Source organism: Hippocampus bargibanti, linkage group LG04 (assembly GCF_051943395.1).
Source record: "Hippocampus bargibanti isolate YZ-2025 linkage group LG04, ASM5194339v1, whole genome shotgun sequence".
NCBI lineage: Eukaryota > Metazoa > Chordata > Actinopteri > Syngnathiformes > Syngnathidae > Hippocampus > Hippocampus bargibanti.
The window spans coordinates 2176821-2194209 of NC_142737.1; the positions used below are offsets into that span (position 1 = coordinate 2176821).

Sequence of the window (17389 nt, forward strand, 5' to 3'; positions counted from 1 at the left end):
CAACTGTATCAAAGTGGGTTATTTTTGTGACTTAATTTAAATACATTGTGTTTATTTTTCTATCACGGTCACTATAACATCGCAATTTTGTACCAAGGAGCCGAACTATGCGCATATTTTAAGTTATATTTTAAAAAGGAAAGACACCTATCATACAATAATGTTTTTTTAATCATCCGCTGCGATGCATTATGGGTATTGTTATTTTGGAACAGAGGAGCAGTTGTTTTTATCTCTTACGGGCGATCCCTTCCACGAGTAACGTCAACGAGGCTTTTATTGCAGAACTTAATATTTTTTAACGATTAAGACAATAACTGCAATAAACGGTTAAATAAAATTATAGTGGGTGATTTTTAAATAATCTTACGGGGCCTCACGACGACTCGTTTCAATGCATTCACAAACTATACCGCCCTCTGGTGGCGGAAACTGGTATGACGTCAACTCTTTCAAAGTGGGTTATTATTGTGACTTCATTTTAAATAATAAATGTTTATTATTTTTCTATCACGGTCATTATAACATTGCAATTTTGTACCAGGGAGTAGAACCATGCTCATATTTTAAGTTATACTTTTAAAAGAAGGAAAGAAACCTATCAGACAATAATGTTTTCTTTTTATCATTCCCCGCGATGCATTATGGGTATTGTAATATTGCAACAGAGGAGCAGTTGTTTTTATCTCTTCCGGGCGATCCCTTCCACGAGCAACGTCAACGAGGCTTTTATTGCAGAACTTAATCTTTTTTAACGATACACGTGTGTTCCCCAATGTTTACAAGCCAACATGCGTCCTACTCTGAGGTAAATAAGTGACGTTTTTTGTTGTTGTTGTTGTTCTGGGACAACTTTTGATAGTTCGTATATGATATTTTATAATTTGGGATTTATTCACCTTCTTCTAAGAATGTAAGTGTTATTAAGGGGTTAAAATAAATGTATTTTGATGATGTTTGGGGGAGGTGGCCGTCCAGTGATACATGACACCCAGCAGGTGTGGCCTGCTTGCGGTATGAAGAACTGCTCCAGCACCCCCCAAATACAAACACACACATACTAGCGTGTTTTTGCTTGAAACACAGTGCTCCAAAAAAACATGTTTTTTTCAAGGATGACAGCTCACGGAGGACTGGACAAGACCCTGGTGAAAGAGCTCAAGTCCTACTGTGCACAGGAGGGAAACTTCCTTCCCAGCAAATCTGGTTTGAAGATGATGGAGTCTTCTGAAGTAAGCCACTTTTTTTGTTCTATTTGTGTTCTATTTGACCTACAGTATAAACCTTCACTATTCAGAGCGCCGTGTCGGCCAAGTGCAGAGACACCCGAGTTGAGGAGCTGTGGGGTCTGAGCAGCTTCTTCGGCTACAGCACGCAAACATTTGTCCATGCCGTCAATCTGTTTGATCGATATCTCACGCTTACAAAGGTAAGATGGTTCAACGATCTAAAAGGACATTTCTAGGTCATATAAGTGCAAAAAGAAGCTAACCCTAGCCAATTCAGAAACGTAAGAAGAATTATTCAATCATTATAATAATACACGTCATTTCTAAGCGCCTTTCATAACTGTCAAGGTCACTTTACAGTCGTAGGATAAGCTTTTCTGTGGGGGAGTAGCGGCAGCCACACGCGCCAGCGTTCACTCAACCCGGAAGTAACTCAAATAGATAGAAAGCTATAGCTAGCTAGCTAGTAGATACAGTAATTGTCATCAATTTTACAAGCAATATTTTAAGACAATATAACATTTTGATGTGCCTTACAAATGGAAAAAAAAGTTAATAATAATAATAATAATAATAATAATAATAATAATAATAGATTTTATTTCAAGCGCCTTTCAAAGCTCTCAATGACACTTTGCAGTCACAGACAAGCATATGTACTACAATAAATAAAATACAATCACAAATAGAATACAATAAATAAAATACAATTATAAATAGAAACAACAGAAAGAGATACACAGAAAATGCGATATATATATATATATATATTAGCTAGCTATTAGCTATCTAGCTAAAATACGATTATAAATAGAATGCAATAAATAAAATACAATTATAAATAGAAACAACAGAAAGAGATACACAGAAAATGTGATATATATATATATATATTAGCTAGCTATTAGCTATCTAGCTAAAATACGATTATAAATAGAATGCAATAAATAAAATACAATTATAAATAGAAACAACAGAAAGAGATACACAGAAAATGTGATATATATATATATATATAGTTAATTATATATTAGCTAGCTATTAGCTATCTAGCTAAAATACGATTATAAATAGAATGCAATAAATAAAATACAATTATAAATAGAAACAAGAGATCGAGCTATATTCAAACAGGGACAATTTGAAACATAATTGATCGGTTCAAAAACCTCTGAAAATTCACTAAAGATGTTCCAAGTCTTTTTTTTTTTTACAATTTTAATTAAAAAAAAGTTTAAAAAGGGGGCGGAGTTAAAAAAAAACAAACATTTAATTCATTCATCCATTTTCCATTTCTGCTTTTTCCTCCCTCCTTATCCAAGTCGCTTATCCTCACGTGGATCTCAGGCGTGCTGGAACTCATCCCAGTTACCTTCGGGCAGTAGGCGCGGTACACCCGAAGCTCTTTGCCAACCAATCGGAAGGCTCCAAATAATCAAAGAGCAATTTACATGCTCCCTCTCATTGACATGTGTCATCATAACAACGATGGTGACGCAGCACAAGAAATAAACTCATTAACTCATTCACTGCCAGACAAGTGCAAAAATGTGTGCACTCCAGTGCCAGGGTTTTTGTCATTCTCACTCAAATTCCAGGACCCATACAATATTGATTTTTAGGACGACATAAACATTCAATGCAGTGTTAGAAACGTTAGACTCTCTTCTTTCATCAGAAAAAAAAGAGTTAATTCCTAAGTAATATGGGTCTGGAGTTTTCTGAGCTTGAAATAGGGGCGGCTGTACAAAATACAATCCAAAGCGCTAACATGGATATATTCTAAGTCAAGACCCCCCTTCAAAATAAAATGACAAATCGGAGATCCCACTTCCCAGTTGACGCTCCAGGAGGACGCGATGCATAACAAAAGGTAATGGCTGCTGGAACGTCATTCAGTAATGAAGTGCTTGCAGCTTCACAAATGGCTTACTGAAGACCCAAATACAGTGATACCTTGGCTTACGAACTTAATTGGTTCCCAGACAAAGTGTGTAAGGCGAAAAGTGTGTATCCCAAACATTAATTTCCCATAGGAAACCATTAAAATGAGAATAATCTGTTCCCAGGTCCCCATAAAACATAATTTTCTACTTTCTCATTTTCTAAGCCTTAAAACTACACAAAATATACCTTATTTTATGTATAATAAATGTGCTATATGCTATTATAATTAAAGAAATAAACTGTACTGGATAATAAAGTCGTTTTATTTACCTTTGTGATGGTCGTTGATATCTTTTTGCATCAAGTGCACAGATGGCTTGTGCGGGTTGTTTGTGGAGCCTGATTGATGAGATATTTTAACCTTGCAGTCTACACTGTCTTTGAACTATCAAAGTTGAAACTCACTGTCATCTGCCTGTCTCTAATGTTTAAACCACCCCCCCCCCCTCACTGCTGCGTTCTTGACCAATCATGTGGCTTTAACCAAAGACTGTGGGCAGGGAATAGAGGACAAAAACATTTGGCTGCCATTTTGTTGTGAGAAGAATTGTCCTAAATTTAACGTTCGTAAACCGAAAGGTTCGTAAGCCAAGGGGTTCGTAAACCGAGGTATCACTGTACCCAATCCAAATATTACTTCGCCAAGTCGTCATTGTTGTTGACGTTTTACGTTGACTCAATTTCTGGAATACGGCGTCGGTTTCGCCATGTGATCCCCCAAATCTGACTTGTGGCCTCGGTGGGGATTATAACAGGCTCAGCAGCCCAAAAACGTGCCGCGCGTGTCCGTGTGCTGCCTCCACTTGGCGGCCGGCGCCACCGAGGCGGCTAAAGACGTGGCGTCCAGCCAGGAGCTCATCCGCATCAGTCACAGCAAGTTCACCGCGTCGGATCTGCGTCGCACGGAAACCGTCGTGGCACACAAGCTCCGCCCCCAGAGTCCCCCGGTGACCGCCTTCACTTTTCTGCAACTCTACTATTCGGCTTTGAGCGCCGTGTGTCGCGATGAGGGGTAAGCATTGCGTCCGTTACATATTCGGTGGACGGTGAATGACCATTTGTGGCGGATTCCGGACCGACAAATAATATCGAAAAACATCTTAGACATGTTTTTTCATATTTATAATTTTTTACAGTAAAATTACACTGAACTTAAAATGATATTTTGCTCTGTGACAAAATGTGGGAGTTGAGTGGCGGGCCTTCTTTGCCTCTTCTCCATGCTTTTAATGACACAGAATTTTGATGGAATTTATTTATTTACCCATTTATTTTATTTTTGTTTATTGATTTGTTTACCCATTGACCGTTATTTATTTATTAGGTTTTTTTTACTTATCCATTTATGTATGTACTCATTTATTTATTTACCCATTTATTTACCAATGCGTCTGTTTATGTATTGATTGATTGATTGACCCATTTATTTATTTACTTGTTTATATTTTAAATGATTTACCTATTTATTTATTTACTCATTTATTTTTTTATTCATTGATTTACCCATTTATTTATTTACTTGTTTATATTTTAAATGATTTACCTATTTATTTATTTACTCATTTATTTTTTTATTCATTGATTTACCCATTTATTTATTTATTTATTTATTTATTTATCAATTTATTTACCCATTTATTCATTTATTTTATTTTTGTTTATTGATTGGTTTACCCATTGACCGTTATTTATTTATTAGGTTTTTTTTACTTATCCATGTATGTATGTACTCATTTATTTATTTACCCATTCATTTACCAATTCGTCTGTTTATGTATTGATTGATTGATTGATTGATTGATTGATTGATTGATTGATTGATTGACCCATTTATTTATTTACTCGTTTATATTTTAAATGATTTATCTATTTATTTATTTATTTATTTATTCATTGATTTACCCATTTATTTATTTATTTACTTATCAATTTATTTACCCATTTATTCATTTATTTTATTTTTGTTTATTGATTGGTTTACCCATTGACCGTTATTTATTTCATAGTTTTTTTTACTTATCCATTTATGTATGTACTCATTTATTTATTTACCCATTTATTTACCAATTCGTCTGTTTATGTATTGATTGATTGACCCATTTATTTATTTACTCGTTTATATTTTCAATGATTTACCTATTTATTTATTTACTCATGTATTTATTTATTTATTTACCCATTTATTTTTTTACTTATCAATTTATTTATTTACCCATTTATTTATCTACCCATTTATTTACCCATGTATTTATTTATTGGTTTATTGATTGGTTTATTAATTTATTTTCTTATTTGTTTATTGTTTGGTTTATAATAATAATAATACATTTCATTTATAAGCACCTTTCAAAACTCTCAAGGTCACTTTACAGTCACAGGATCAACTGGTATTTATTTATTTACGTATTCTTTTTTTTTTACCTTTGCATTCATTTATGTACCAATTTATTTATTTACCCATTTATTTACCATATCACCAGTTTATTTATTGATTGATGTACCCATTTATTTATTTATTTATTTATTTATTTATTTATTTTCTCATTTATTTATTTACTCGTGTATTTATTTATTCATTTATTTACCAATTTATTTATTTATTTTTTTCACTTATCCATTTATTTACCCATTTATTTATTCATTTACTGGTTGATTGATTGGTTTATCCATTTATTCATTTATTTATTGATTGTTTGATGTACCCATTTTTTTATTTACTTGTTTATTTACTTATGAATTTATTTATTTACCCATTTATCTATTTATTGATAGATTTTCCCATTTTTTTATTTACCCATTTATTTATATAGCCATGTTTTTTTTATTTATTTATTTACTTATCTATGTATTTATTTTGCGATTTATTTATTTATTAATGTATTCATTTACCCATTTAGTCTCCCAATTATTAATCTATTTATTTATTGATTGATTTACCCATTTATGTACTTTTTTGTGTATTTATTTATGCATTTATTTATTTATTTATTTATTTACTCATTTATTTACCCATTCATGTCCCCATTGATGTATGTATGTATTTATTTATTTACTGTACTTACAGGATAAACATCCCAAGCATCATGAAGCTGGAAGCTCACTTGAAAGCCTGCTTGTGTCGACTTGTTTTCTCCAAAGCAAAAGTAAGGCTTTTCCTTCTCACTCTGGCTTCACGAGAGTGTCGCTGACCCAACTTTCTTCCCTGCAGTCGTCTTCGCTCGCCCTCGCCCTCGTCACCCATGAGTTCGAAAGTCTGCAATGCTCGTCATTATCCAAGATGCTACAGCAGCTGCAAAGACTTACAAAGGTATGACACGGTACCCTTATTTATTTATTTATTTATTTATTTAGTTTTACAGTGATACCTTGGCTTACGAATTTAATTGGCTCCCAGACAGTGGTGTGTAAGGCGAAAAGTGTGTATCCCAAAAATTAATTTCCCATAGGAAACAATTAAAATGAGAATAATCTGTTCCCAGGTCCCCATAAAACATAATTTTCTAAGCCTTAAAAGTACACAAAATATACCTTATTTTATGTATAATAAATGTGCTATGGTATTATAATTAAAGAAATAAACTGTACAGTATAATAAAGTGGTTTTATTTACTTTTGTGATGGTCGTTGATGGTTTTGATGGAATGGAGTGGCCGCTTTCATCAGCATTAAACACTTGATGAGGAACGTAGCCTTCTTCTTTCACCATCTTGAAGAATGATCCTTTGTAGGTGCTTTCTCTCTATAATTTTACCTTGTTCCTCATCAATTGTGTTCTGTTTAGCTGGGTTGATAGCTTTTTGCATCAAGTCTACAGATGGCTTGTGCGGGTTATTTGTGGAGCCTAATTGACGGGAATTTTAACCTTGCAGTCTACACTCTGTCTTTGAACTATCAAAGTTGAAACGAGTCCAAATTTCACTGTTTTCTATCCATTTTGTCACTCTCTGTCGTCTGCCTGTCTCTTTAATGTTTTAACCACCTCCCCTCACTGCTGCGTTCTTGACCAATCACGTGGCTTTAACCGATGACTGGGGGCGGGGAATAGAGGACCAAAACAAACCGGCCTCCATTTTCTTGTTAGAACGGGCTCGTTCGCGATGACACATCACTCATTGTGGCAGCTAAGTGTGTATCCCGAAAAATAGTTTGTATGCCAAGGTAAAATATTCATAAATTTACCGTTCGTAAACCGAAAAGTTTGTAAGCCAAGGGGTTCGTAAACCGAGGTATCACTGTATTAATTTATAAATAGCTCACATATTTGCCTTTTTTTCTATAAATGATTTATATTTTATTTTACGTGCAACAGATGACTTTTGTGATCATTTTTATTTCTGCCGTGCTACAATTATCGACAAAAGATCCGATGCGGTCTCCCCTCCGCCACTCTGACTTGACAATCTTTGGAATTACCCCATGTGGATCAGTATTGTGCCTTTGTCATTCTACCACAGGTGGGTGACAACGATCTGCGGCAATGGCGGGACCTGGTGGCGACCCGTATGAGCGAGTACCACTCGGCTAGCTGCCACAAACCAGACGGCAGGAAGCTGGTGTGGATCTTGTCCAGTCGGACGGCGCAAATTATGAACACCTCCCATTGCGCCGCCCCCCGTCTGCCATCCATTCCCGAAGACGCCTGCGATCACAGACTAAGGTCAACATTTTTTTTTAATTCATGTTGACAAATTACAGTGATACCTCGGTTTACGAACCCCTTGGTTTCCAAATTTTACGGTTTACCAACGTTAAATTTATGAAAATTTTACCTTGGCATACGAACTTTTTTCGTACACGGAGCTGCCTCAATGAGTGATGTGTCGTTCGCGAACGAGCCCGTTCTTCGAACAACAAAATGGCAGCCGACTGTTTTTTTCCTCTATTCCCGCCCCCAGTCTTCAGTTAAAGCCACGTGATTGGTCAAGAACGAAGCAGTGAGGGGGGGTTTGGGTTTACAGAGAGAGAGTGAAGCCGTTCTCCAAAAAGAAAATGGCTGCCGACTTTTTTTGTCCTCTATTCCCCGCCCCCAGTCTTTGGTTAAAGCCACGTGATTGGTCAAGAACGCAGCAGTGAGGGGAGGTGGTTTAAACATTAAAGATCAGGTATATTTTGTGTATTTTTAAGGCTTATTTAGTAGAAAATTAGGTTTTATGGGGACCTGGGAACGCATTATTCCCATTTTAATGGTTTCCTACAGGAAATTATTTTTTGAGATACACACTTTTCGCCTATACACACTCTGTCTGGGAACCAATTAAATTCGTAAGCCATGATATCACTGTAGTTGACAAAAAAACTCACATATTTGCTTTTTTTGTGACAGTGAGGAGGACATGAGTAGCGGCGATGACAGTCCTTGCGGCTCTCTGGGCAGCGCCGGTGAAGGGTCCTTCTTCCTTGACTCTGATTCGTGACTCTGAACCTCCTTTTTCTTTCAGCGCAAAGTTGCTTCATGCCTTATCATACAAAGTCTTGTTTTTGAGTTGGTGACGAGTCTTCACGTTACGTCACTGAAGGAACGCCCCTGACCGAAAAAAAGGACACATTGTAGCAGTCCTTCCATCACGTCAATGCATTTTGCTGTACTTTGTTTCGTCTGAAAACTTCATGTAGCACCAAAAAGAGGCAGAAGAGGGCGACAAAGCTCCGTGTAAGGAATTCATGAGCGTGTGGAAACGGGCTGATTAATTCGTTACACAGAGCTTTGTCGCCATTTTCTGCCTCTTTTTGGTGCTACATTTCTCGCCCCCAGATACCTCAAAATGGCATGGAATAAATTATTTAATCGATTGAAAACATGTATGCTTTCCTCTTCAGAACTATTTGAGTCATATTCATAAGTGGATGAGTAACAAGAAAGCATATTCTCCGAATTTTAAGCCATTGTTTTGATTCTCCAGCAAGGCAAGGTGACACCACGAACAAGGGGGCGGGACCTTCTGAAACTGGCCACTTCCGGTTTCAAATTGAAATAGTTTTTAGACACTTTAAGTCATTTTTATTGGTGTTTTGCATTTGACTAAAAATATCAGCCTGCGTGTTTTGGGTATTGTAGACGCTTTAAAACTTTCTCTGATGTCAGTTAGAAAACAAAAAAATGGTGTCGGTTGTCCTTTAATGTGACATTTTAATGTGAACATTCCCGTTTAAATATGCTGCTGTGTTATTAAGGCTTTTATTATTTTTTATACTCTGTTTACAAAGACAATTTTACTGAAAAAGTAAACAACTGGGAAAAAAGCGCAGAGAAACATTTTATTAGAATGTATCACAAAAGGTGTGTAAATGTTTATAAAACGGTTCTAAAAAAATGAAATATATTTGCTATGAATGTCGTGATTTTATTCCATTGCGATTTAGTTAATGATAGCCACGGCAACCATATGTGGTTTGAACACTGCACTTAAATATAGAAAACACACTAGAAGAACCACGCTGGAGTTTAAATTGTGTTTTATTATTTTTCTATATCTATAATGCAAAATTATGGTACAAAAATGTCGAAATTCGTAAATAAAGGTGACATATTACTTTTCTTCTTGAGAGTGCAATTTATCTATCTATCTATCTATCTATCTATCTATCTATCTATCTATCTATCTATCTATCTATCTATCTATCTATCTATCTATCTATCTATCTATCTATCTATCTATCTATCTATCTATCTATCTATCCCTCCATCCACCTACCTACCTACCTATCTATCTAACTAGATGGCTAGCTACCTCGATGGCTATCCAGCTAGCTAGATACATACAGTAGATAGAGATAGATAGACATCTAGCTAGCTTTGTAGCTAGCTATCCATCTAGCTATCTACCCAGCTAGCTCTGAGGGAAGCTATCTCTCTAGCAAGCTAGCTATCTTCCTCTCTAGCTGGCTATCTATCTCGCTAGGTAGCTAGCTACCTAGGCGTTTTATTTATTTATTTAAAATTAAACAAGCATGTGTGAGTTTGATATTTGGAGTTCTTCTTGTCAGCTAGCTAGCTCGGTCTCTAGCAAGCTAGATATCTTTCTACCGATCTTGCTAGCTATCCATCTTGCTAAGTAGCTAGCTACCTATGTATTTTATTTATTGATTGATTTATCGATTTATTTAACATTAAACAAGCATTTGTGAGTTTGATATTTGGAGTTTTTCTTGTCATCTAGCTAGCTAGCTAGGTCTCTAGCAAGCTAGATATCTTTCTACCGATCTCGCTAGGTATCCATCTTGCTAAGTAGCTAGCTACCTCTGTATTTTATTTATTGATTGATTGATTGATTGATTTATTTAAAATTCAGTTGCTTTTGTTTATTTTCCTGTCATGGGTGGTAAATTTTCCCGATAAATCACAATTAAAATGCCCAAGCCGCCCACTTCCATTATGTTATCGAACAAGCTTCACTGCGCGTGCGCGTGAGCGTCTGTGTACGTCCGCGCGCGCGCACTCGGGCTCCATCGCCTTGATGAAGCCCCCGATGAGGAGAGGAAGAAGGAAGGCGGTACGAGCTGGGATGACAACCAACCGAGCTCCATCCCTGCCACCAGCACCATCCTCCTCCTCAGCATTCATCCACAAAATGGCACCGGCGACCGGCATTGAAACGCAGCCACCAGTTGTCGAAGAAGCGGAAGCAGGAGCCACGCCGGCGATGCGGACACTCGGGCGGATTACGACGACGACGACGACGACGACGCTCGCCGAGTGAGCGAGGCCGCCTCACTCCCCCCCTGCCCAAGATGGTCCGCGTGGCCCGCGCCTTGGGTCTGATTATCCTGTGCGTAGCGGTGCTCATTTTGTCGCTCATTAGCTACGTGTCCCTAAGGAAGGACAGCCTCTTCGGGACGCCCGCCGGGGGACCCCGGATCATGTTCCGCGCGGGCTTCCGGTGAGTGATCAGCGGGTTCGTGCCGTTGGGAAAGGTGCTGCCAGGTGGTGGTGGTGGTGGTGGTGGGGAGGGAATCGTGTGTCACGCTCGCCTTTTGCCCGCTTGTCAATCAAACAGGGTGCAGGTACATTGATTCCTTGGCTTACGAACTTAATTGATTCCCAGACAGAGTGTGTAAGGCGAAAAGTGTGTATCCCAAAAAATAATTTCCCATAGGAAACCATTAAAATCAGAATAATCCGTTCCCAGGTCCCCATAAAAACATAATTTTCAACTAAATAAGCCTTAAAACTACACAAAATATACTTTATTTTATGTATAATAAATGTGCTTTGGTATTATAATTAAAGAAATAAACTGCACTGTATAATAAAGTCATTTTATTTACCTTTGTGATGGTCGTTGATGGTTTGATGGAATGGAGTGGCCGGTTTCATTAGCATTAAACATTTGATGAGGAATGTAGCTTTCTTCTTTCGCCATCTTGAGGAATGATCCCTTGTAGGTGCTTTCTCTGCTATAATTTTACCTTGTTCCTCATCAATTGTGTTCTGTTTAGCTGGGTTGATAGCTTTTTGAATCAAGTGTACATATGGCATGTGCGGATTATTTGTGGAGCGTGATTGATGGGAATTTTAACCTTGCAGTTTACACTGACTTTGAACTATCAAAGTTGAAACGAGTCAAAATTTCACTGTTTTCTATCCATTTCGTCACTCTCTCTCTGTCGTCTGCCTGTCTCTTTAATGTTTAAACCCCACCCCCCTCACTGCTGCTTTCTTGACCAATCACGTAGCTTTAACCGAAGACCGGAGGCGGGGAATAGAGCACCAAAACAAGCCGTCTGCCATTTTCTTGTTAGGAGAACGGGCTCGTTCGCGAACGACACATCACTCATTGTGGCAGCTCCGTGTGCATTGCGAAAAATAGTTCGTATGCCAAGGTACAATTTTATAAATTTAACGTCGTAAACCGAAAAGTTCGTACGCCAAAGGTTTCGTAAACCGAGGTATCACTGTATATCCCAAAGATGGACAGATGGTTGCATAGAAGACACGTGATGTGTTACGCTTTGGATCACGAGAGGTGACTTTCTATAGATGAGTCGATAGATGGTGTCTGATGTGGTTTGCCTTGGAGCTAGCTGTTGGATAGACAGTTGGTTGATATGTTGGGAGCACAATAATAATAATAATAATAATAATACTTTTGATTTTTAAGTGCCTTTCAAAACTCTCAAGGTCACTTTACAGTCACAGGATAAGTTTTTCTGTGGGTGAGCAGCGGCAACCACACGCACCAGTGTTCACTCAACCAGGAAGTAATTCGGATAGAATAGTAAGACAAATAGATAGAAAGCTAGCCAGCAAAAAAGGGCTATTAACTATAGCTAGCTACTCCTAGCCAGCTCACAGCCAGCCAGAAAGCTACCTATGAGCTATCCAGGAGCAGCCAGCCAGAAGGCTACCTAGCTACCTACGAGCTAGCTAGAAAGCTACCCCTAGCGAGCTTATGAGCTAGCCAGCTCATAGCTAGCTAGAAAGCTACCTAGCTTGATATGAGTATCTAAAATATAAGTACAAGAGTACATAAAAATATTTGATGTAGTATATGTTGTACATGAGTAATTTGTTTTTCACATAAGTTTACATGATTTTTAGTAGTTAATTAATTTCTGCAACAAAAAACAAACCGAGGAGCCATTTGTGAGCCAAAAGAGCCAGATCTTTTTAGTGAGCCAAGCCAAAAGAACCGGCTCTCTGAAAAGAGCCGGAATTCCCATCACCATTGTCCAAAGGATAATAAAACAAAGACCGATCAAACCCACAACTTGACCGCACGCGTGTCCACGGATGCCATTACAATGTCACTTTTGTATCCCCCCCTCATCAGATCGCAGTTCGCTCTGAATTTCCTGGACCCTTCTTTCATCCCGCTGACCAACGCCCTGAACGAGGAGCTCCAGGGGAAGCCGATCAAGTGGAAATTCAACAAGACTGCATTTTTTCAGCAGAGGTATGATAAGGATATTCTGGAGGGGGGGGGGGGGGGGGTGAGTTTGATGCGGGTTTTGTTCACTGAAGTCGAAGGAAATGAGAAATAAGTGAAGGGATTCTCAGACTGGAAGAATCAAGAAGACATTCCAGCTTGAGACCGTTTCATGGGATATTTGTTTTTTTTTATTAATAAAAATAATACATTTCATTTCTAAGCGCCTTTCAAAACTCTCAAGGTCACTTTACAGTCACAGGATCATATTTTTCTGCGGGTGAGAAGCGGAAAGCGTTCAATCAACCCGGAAGTAACTCAAATAGATAGAAAGCTAGCCAGCTAGTTAACAGATAGCTAATAGATAGCCTGTTGGACAGTTAGCTAACTAGCTAGCTAGTTAAAACAGTGAAATTTGGACTAGTTTCAACTTTGATAGTTCAAAGTCAGAGTGTAGACTGCAAGGTTAAAATTCCCATCAATCAGGCTCCACAAATAACCCGCACTGGCCATCTGTACACTTCATGCAAAAAGCTATCAACCCAGCTAAACAGAACACAATTGATGAGGAACTAGGTAAAATTATGGCAGAGAAAGCACCTACATGGGATCATTCCTCAAGATGGTGAAAGATGAAGTCAAGTGTTTAATGCTGATGAAACCGGCCACTCCATTCCATCAAGCCATCAATGACCATCACAAAGGTAAATAAAACAACTTTATTATACAGTACAGTTTATTTCTTTAATTACAATACCATAGCATAGCAAATTTATTATACAGTAAAGTCTCGTTATATCGATATTCAAGGGAGTCCGAAAAAATATCGATATAACCGGGACTATCGATATATCCGACCCTGTTTGCATGTAATTTTCTCCGTGCGTGCATAGAAATAGTATCGATATAACCGGGACTATCGATATATCCGATATCGATATAACGAGACTTTACTGTACATAAAATAAAGTATATTTTGTGTAGTTTTAAGGCTTATTTAGTTGAAAATTAGGTTTTATGGGGACCTGGGAACGGATTATTCTCATTTTAATGGTTTCCTATGGAAAATTAATTTTTAGAATACACACTTTTCGCCTTACACGCTCTATCTGGGAACCAATTAAGTTCGTAAGCCAAGGTATCACTGCCCTGGAGAGAACCGCTAAACTCATTTTTTTTGTAATTTTGTGTCAGGAAAGACATCTTCAACTTCATCGATATTCCGCACAACTTCTCCCTGACCAAAAGTAGCGTCCGCGTGGGCCAGCTGATGCATTTCGACTACTCCAGCAACAAGTACGTCTTCTCCATCAGCAACAACTTCAAATCCCTCCTCCCCGACGCCTCGCCCATCCTGGACAAGCACTACGGCGTCTGCGCCGTAGTGGGTAACAGCGGCATCCTAACGGGTAGCAACTGCGGCTCCGAAATCGACGGCGCCGATTTCGTCTTTCGCTGCAACTTCGCCCCGACCGAGTTGTACGCTAAGGACGTCGGTCGCAAGACCAACCTGACCACTTTCAATCCGAGCATCTTGGAGAGGTACTACAACAACCTGCTGACCATCCAGGATCGAAACAACTTCTTCCTGCATTTGAAAAAGCTGGAGGGTGCCATTTTGTGGATCCCGGCTTTCTTTTTACATACGTCGGCTACCGTCACGCGTACCCTGGTGGACTTCTTTGTGGAGCATAAGGGCCAGCTCAAGGTGGAGCTAGCCTGGCCTGGAAACATCATGCACGACGTCAACAAGTAAGAGTAAAAGACGGTTCACAGATTGTAACAAAACTTCAAGACACTAACATAGCAAATCAAGAAAAAAAAAGTACCGTAATACCATTTGGAGATGCTAGCGTTAGCATAACTGCATGAAACGAGGCAGAAAGAATGGCGGGATTCCAACTTACGCTATGAAAATTCCAATGGATGAATAGTTCATCCACTGAACCAACTAGCCACAACAATCGGTGAAATTTCTCGTAGCTTCTAACATTAGCATAAATGTAAAAACATTTCAAGCTATCTATTCGCTAGCTATTAGCTATCTATTCGCTCGATAGCTAGCTTGCTATCTATTTACCGGGTTGAGTGATTATTAGCTAACTCTTAGCTAGCTTTCTATATATTTGAGTTACTTCCGGGTTGAGTGATTATTAGATAACTCTTAGCTAGCCTTCTAGCTTTCTATTCTAATTGAGTTACTTCCGGGTTGAGTGATTATTAGCTAACTCTTAGCTAGCTAACTTTCTATCTATTTGAGTTACTTCGGGGTTGAGTGATTATTAGATAACTCTTAACTAGCTAACTAGCTTTCTATTCTAATTGAGTTACTTCCGGGTTGAGTGATTATTAGCTAACTCTTAGCTAGCTAGCTAGCTTTCTATTCTAATTGAGTTACTTCCGGGTTGAGTGATTATTAGCTAACTCTTAGCTAGCTAACTTTCTATCTATTTGAGTTACTTCCGGGTTGAGTGATTATTAGATAACTCTTAACTAGCTAACTAGCTTTCTATTCTAATTGAGTTACTTCCGGGTTGAGTGATTATTAGCTAACTCTTAGCTAGCTAGCTAGCTTTCTATTCTAATTGAGTTACTTCCGGGTTGAATGATTATTCGCTAACTCTTAGCTAGCTCGCTAGCTTTTTGTTTATTTGAGTTATTGTGGGCTGAGTGAACGCTGGCGCATGTGGCTGCCGCTGCTCACCCACAGAAAAACTGATCCTGTGACTGAAAAGTGACCTTGAGAGTTTTGAAAGGCGCTTCGAAATAAAATGTATTATTGTTATTATTATTATTATTATTATTATTATTATTATTATTATTAAGTTACTTCGGAGTTGAGTGAACGCTGGCGCGTGTGGCTGCCGCTGCTCACCCACAGAAAAAACTGACTGTAAAGTGACCTTGAAGAGTTTTGAAAGGCGCTTAGACATGAAATGTATTATTACATTAGCTATTAGCTATCTATTCACTAGCTATTAGCTATCTGTTTCCTAGCTAATAGCTCTCTATTCGCTAGCTATTAGCTATCTAAAGAAGTAACTCGAATAGCTAGCTAGCTAGCTAGCGAATAGAGAGCTAATAGCTAGCGAATAGATAGCTAATAGCTATGAGTGAACTAGTAGTCGCAGTACATGATCTAAAAATCCTTATAATAGTGATTGATGAACAGGTAACAAATGATGGAAAATCTTTTTTTGGACAAATTGCAATTGTTTGGTGTGTTTCATCGGGCAGATACTGGAAGACAAAGAATCTTTCTCCCAAGCGGCTGAGTACCGGCATTCTCATGTACACGCTGGCGTCGGCCATGTGCGATGAGATCCACCTGTATGGTTTCTGGCCCTTCGGCTGGGACCCCAACACGGGCAAGGATCTACCCTACCACTACTACGACAAGAAAGGTACCAAGTTCACCACCAAATGGCAGGAGGCCCACCAGCTGCCCAGCGAGTTCAAGCTGCTCTACCGGCTACACCGCGACGGCGTCACCAAGCTCAGTCTGACGCATTGCACGTAGATCAGGAGGTGGCGTGTCGACATCGCATTCCGCATGTCCGTCTCGCTTGGTTTTGGTAGTTTGGTGTTCTAGGCATAAGCCCCCATGATGCTCCTTCCGTATTTATGCCTGCTGGCAGTGCCAAACGCAGTGGAACCTCCGCCAAGGCAAAATAAGGCCCAACCCTTCAATTGTTTTCTTCCTAAAATAAACAAATAAATAAATAAATAAATAAATAAATCAATCAATAAATCAATCAATCAATCAATTAATACATAAATACATGAATAAATACATGAATAAATGAATACATAAATGAATACATAAATCCATAAATAAATAAATGCACAAATAAATAAAATGTAAAATGGACAAATAAAAAATAAACAATTAATTAATTAATAAAAAATAAATACATAGAAAAATAAGTACATAAAATTTAAAAATTAATAAAAAAATAAATACATAGAAAAATAAGTACATAAAATTTAAAAATGACGAATAAATGTATAATTAAATACATAAACACCTAAATAAATACATACATAAATGCACAAATAAATAAAATGTAAAATGGACAAATAAAAAATAAACATAAATAAATAAATTAATAAAAAAAATAAATACATAGAAAAATAAGTACACAAAATTTAGGAATGACAAATAAATAAATAAATAAATAACAAAAAAGACATAAACAACTAAATAAATACATAAATAAATACATACATTAATGCACAAATAAATAAAATGTAAAATGGACACATAAAAAATAAACAAATAAATAAATGAATTAATAAAAAAATAAATTCATAAAAAAATAAATACATAGAAAAATAAGTACAGAA

At 37.6% G+C, this 17389-nt stretch overlaps 2 protein-coding genes across 3 annotated transcripts; both read left to right on the forward strand.

Annotated features, from left to right (window-relative positions):
• Positions 1-669: 669 nt before the first annotated feature.
• On the forward strand, positions 670-9701 carry LOC148898688 (cyclin-G1-like). Of its 2 annotated transcripts, XM_088995430.1 has the most exons (8): positions 670-808; positions 1115-1232; positions 1298-1429; positions 3932-4188; positions 6241-6319; positions 6385-6483; positions 7631-7833; positions 8500-9701. In XM_088995430.1, the coding sequence occupies exons 1-8, from the start codon at positions 792-794 to the stop codon at positions 8588-8590; spliced, it is 996 nt and encodes a 331-aa protein (XP_088851556.1). In that variant the 5' UTR covers positions 670-791; the 3' UTR covers positions 8591-9701. The 2 variants fall into 2 exon arrangements, with proteins under 2 accessions (XP_088851556.1, XP_088851557.1); XM_088995431.1 differs by lacking the exon at positions 670-808 and having other exon boundaries at positions 1038-1232.
• Positions 9702-10601: 900 nt separating this feature from the next.
• On the forward strand, positions 10602-16741 carry LOC148898689 (alpha-N-acetylneuraminate alpha-2,8-sialyltransferase ST8SIA3-like). The gene is made up of 4 exons (XM_088995432.1): positions 10602-11053; positions 12947-13069; positions 14237-14794; positions 16280-16741. The coding sequence occupies exons 1-4, from the start codon at positions 10905-10907 to the stop codon at positions 16560-16562; spliced, it is 1113 nt and encodes a 370-aa protein (XP_088851558.1). The 5' UTR covers positions 10602-10904; the 3' UTR covers positions 16563-16741.
• Positions 16742-17389: the final 648 nt, after the last annotated feature.

Excerpts from the sequence above, each read along its gene's own strand:
- LOC148898688 (XM_088995430.1), top strand. Across the intron at positions 1,233-1,297 it reads AGATGATGGAGTCTTCTGAA|AGCGCCGTGTCGGCCAAGTG; the intron begins GTAAGCCACTTT and ends TTCACTATTCAG. Across the intron at positions 7,834-8,499 it reads GCCTGCGATCACAGACTAAG|TGAGGAGGACATGAGTAGCG; the intron begins GTCAACATTTTT and ends TTTTTGTGACAG.
- LOC148898689 (XM_088995432.1), top strand. The coding sequence starts at position 10,905 with ATGGTCCGCGTGGCCCGCGCCTTGGGTCTGATTATCCTGTGCGTAGCG. Across the intron at positions 13,070-14,236 it reads ACTGCATTTTTTCAGCAGAG|GAAAGACATCTTCAACTTCA; the intron begins GTATGATAAGGA and ends ATTTTGTGTCAG. Across the intron at positions 14,795-16,279 it reads ATCATGCACGACGTCAACAA|ATACTGGAAGACAAAGAATC; the intron begins GTAAGAGTAAAA and ends TTCATCGGGCAG.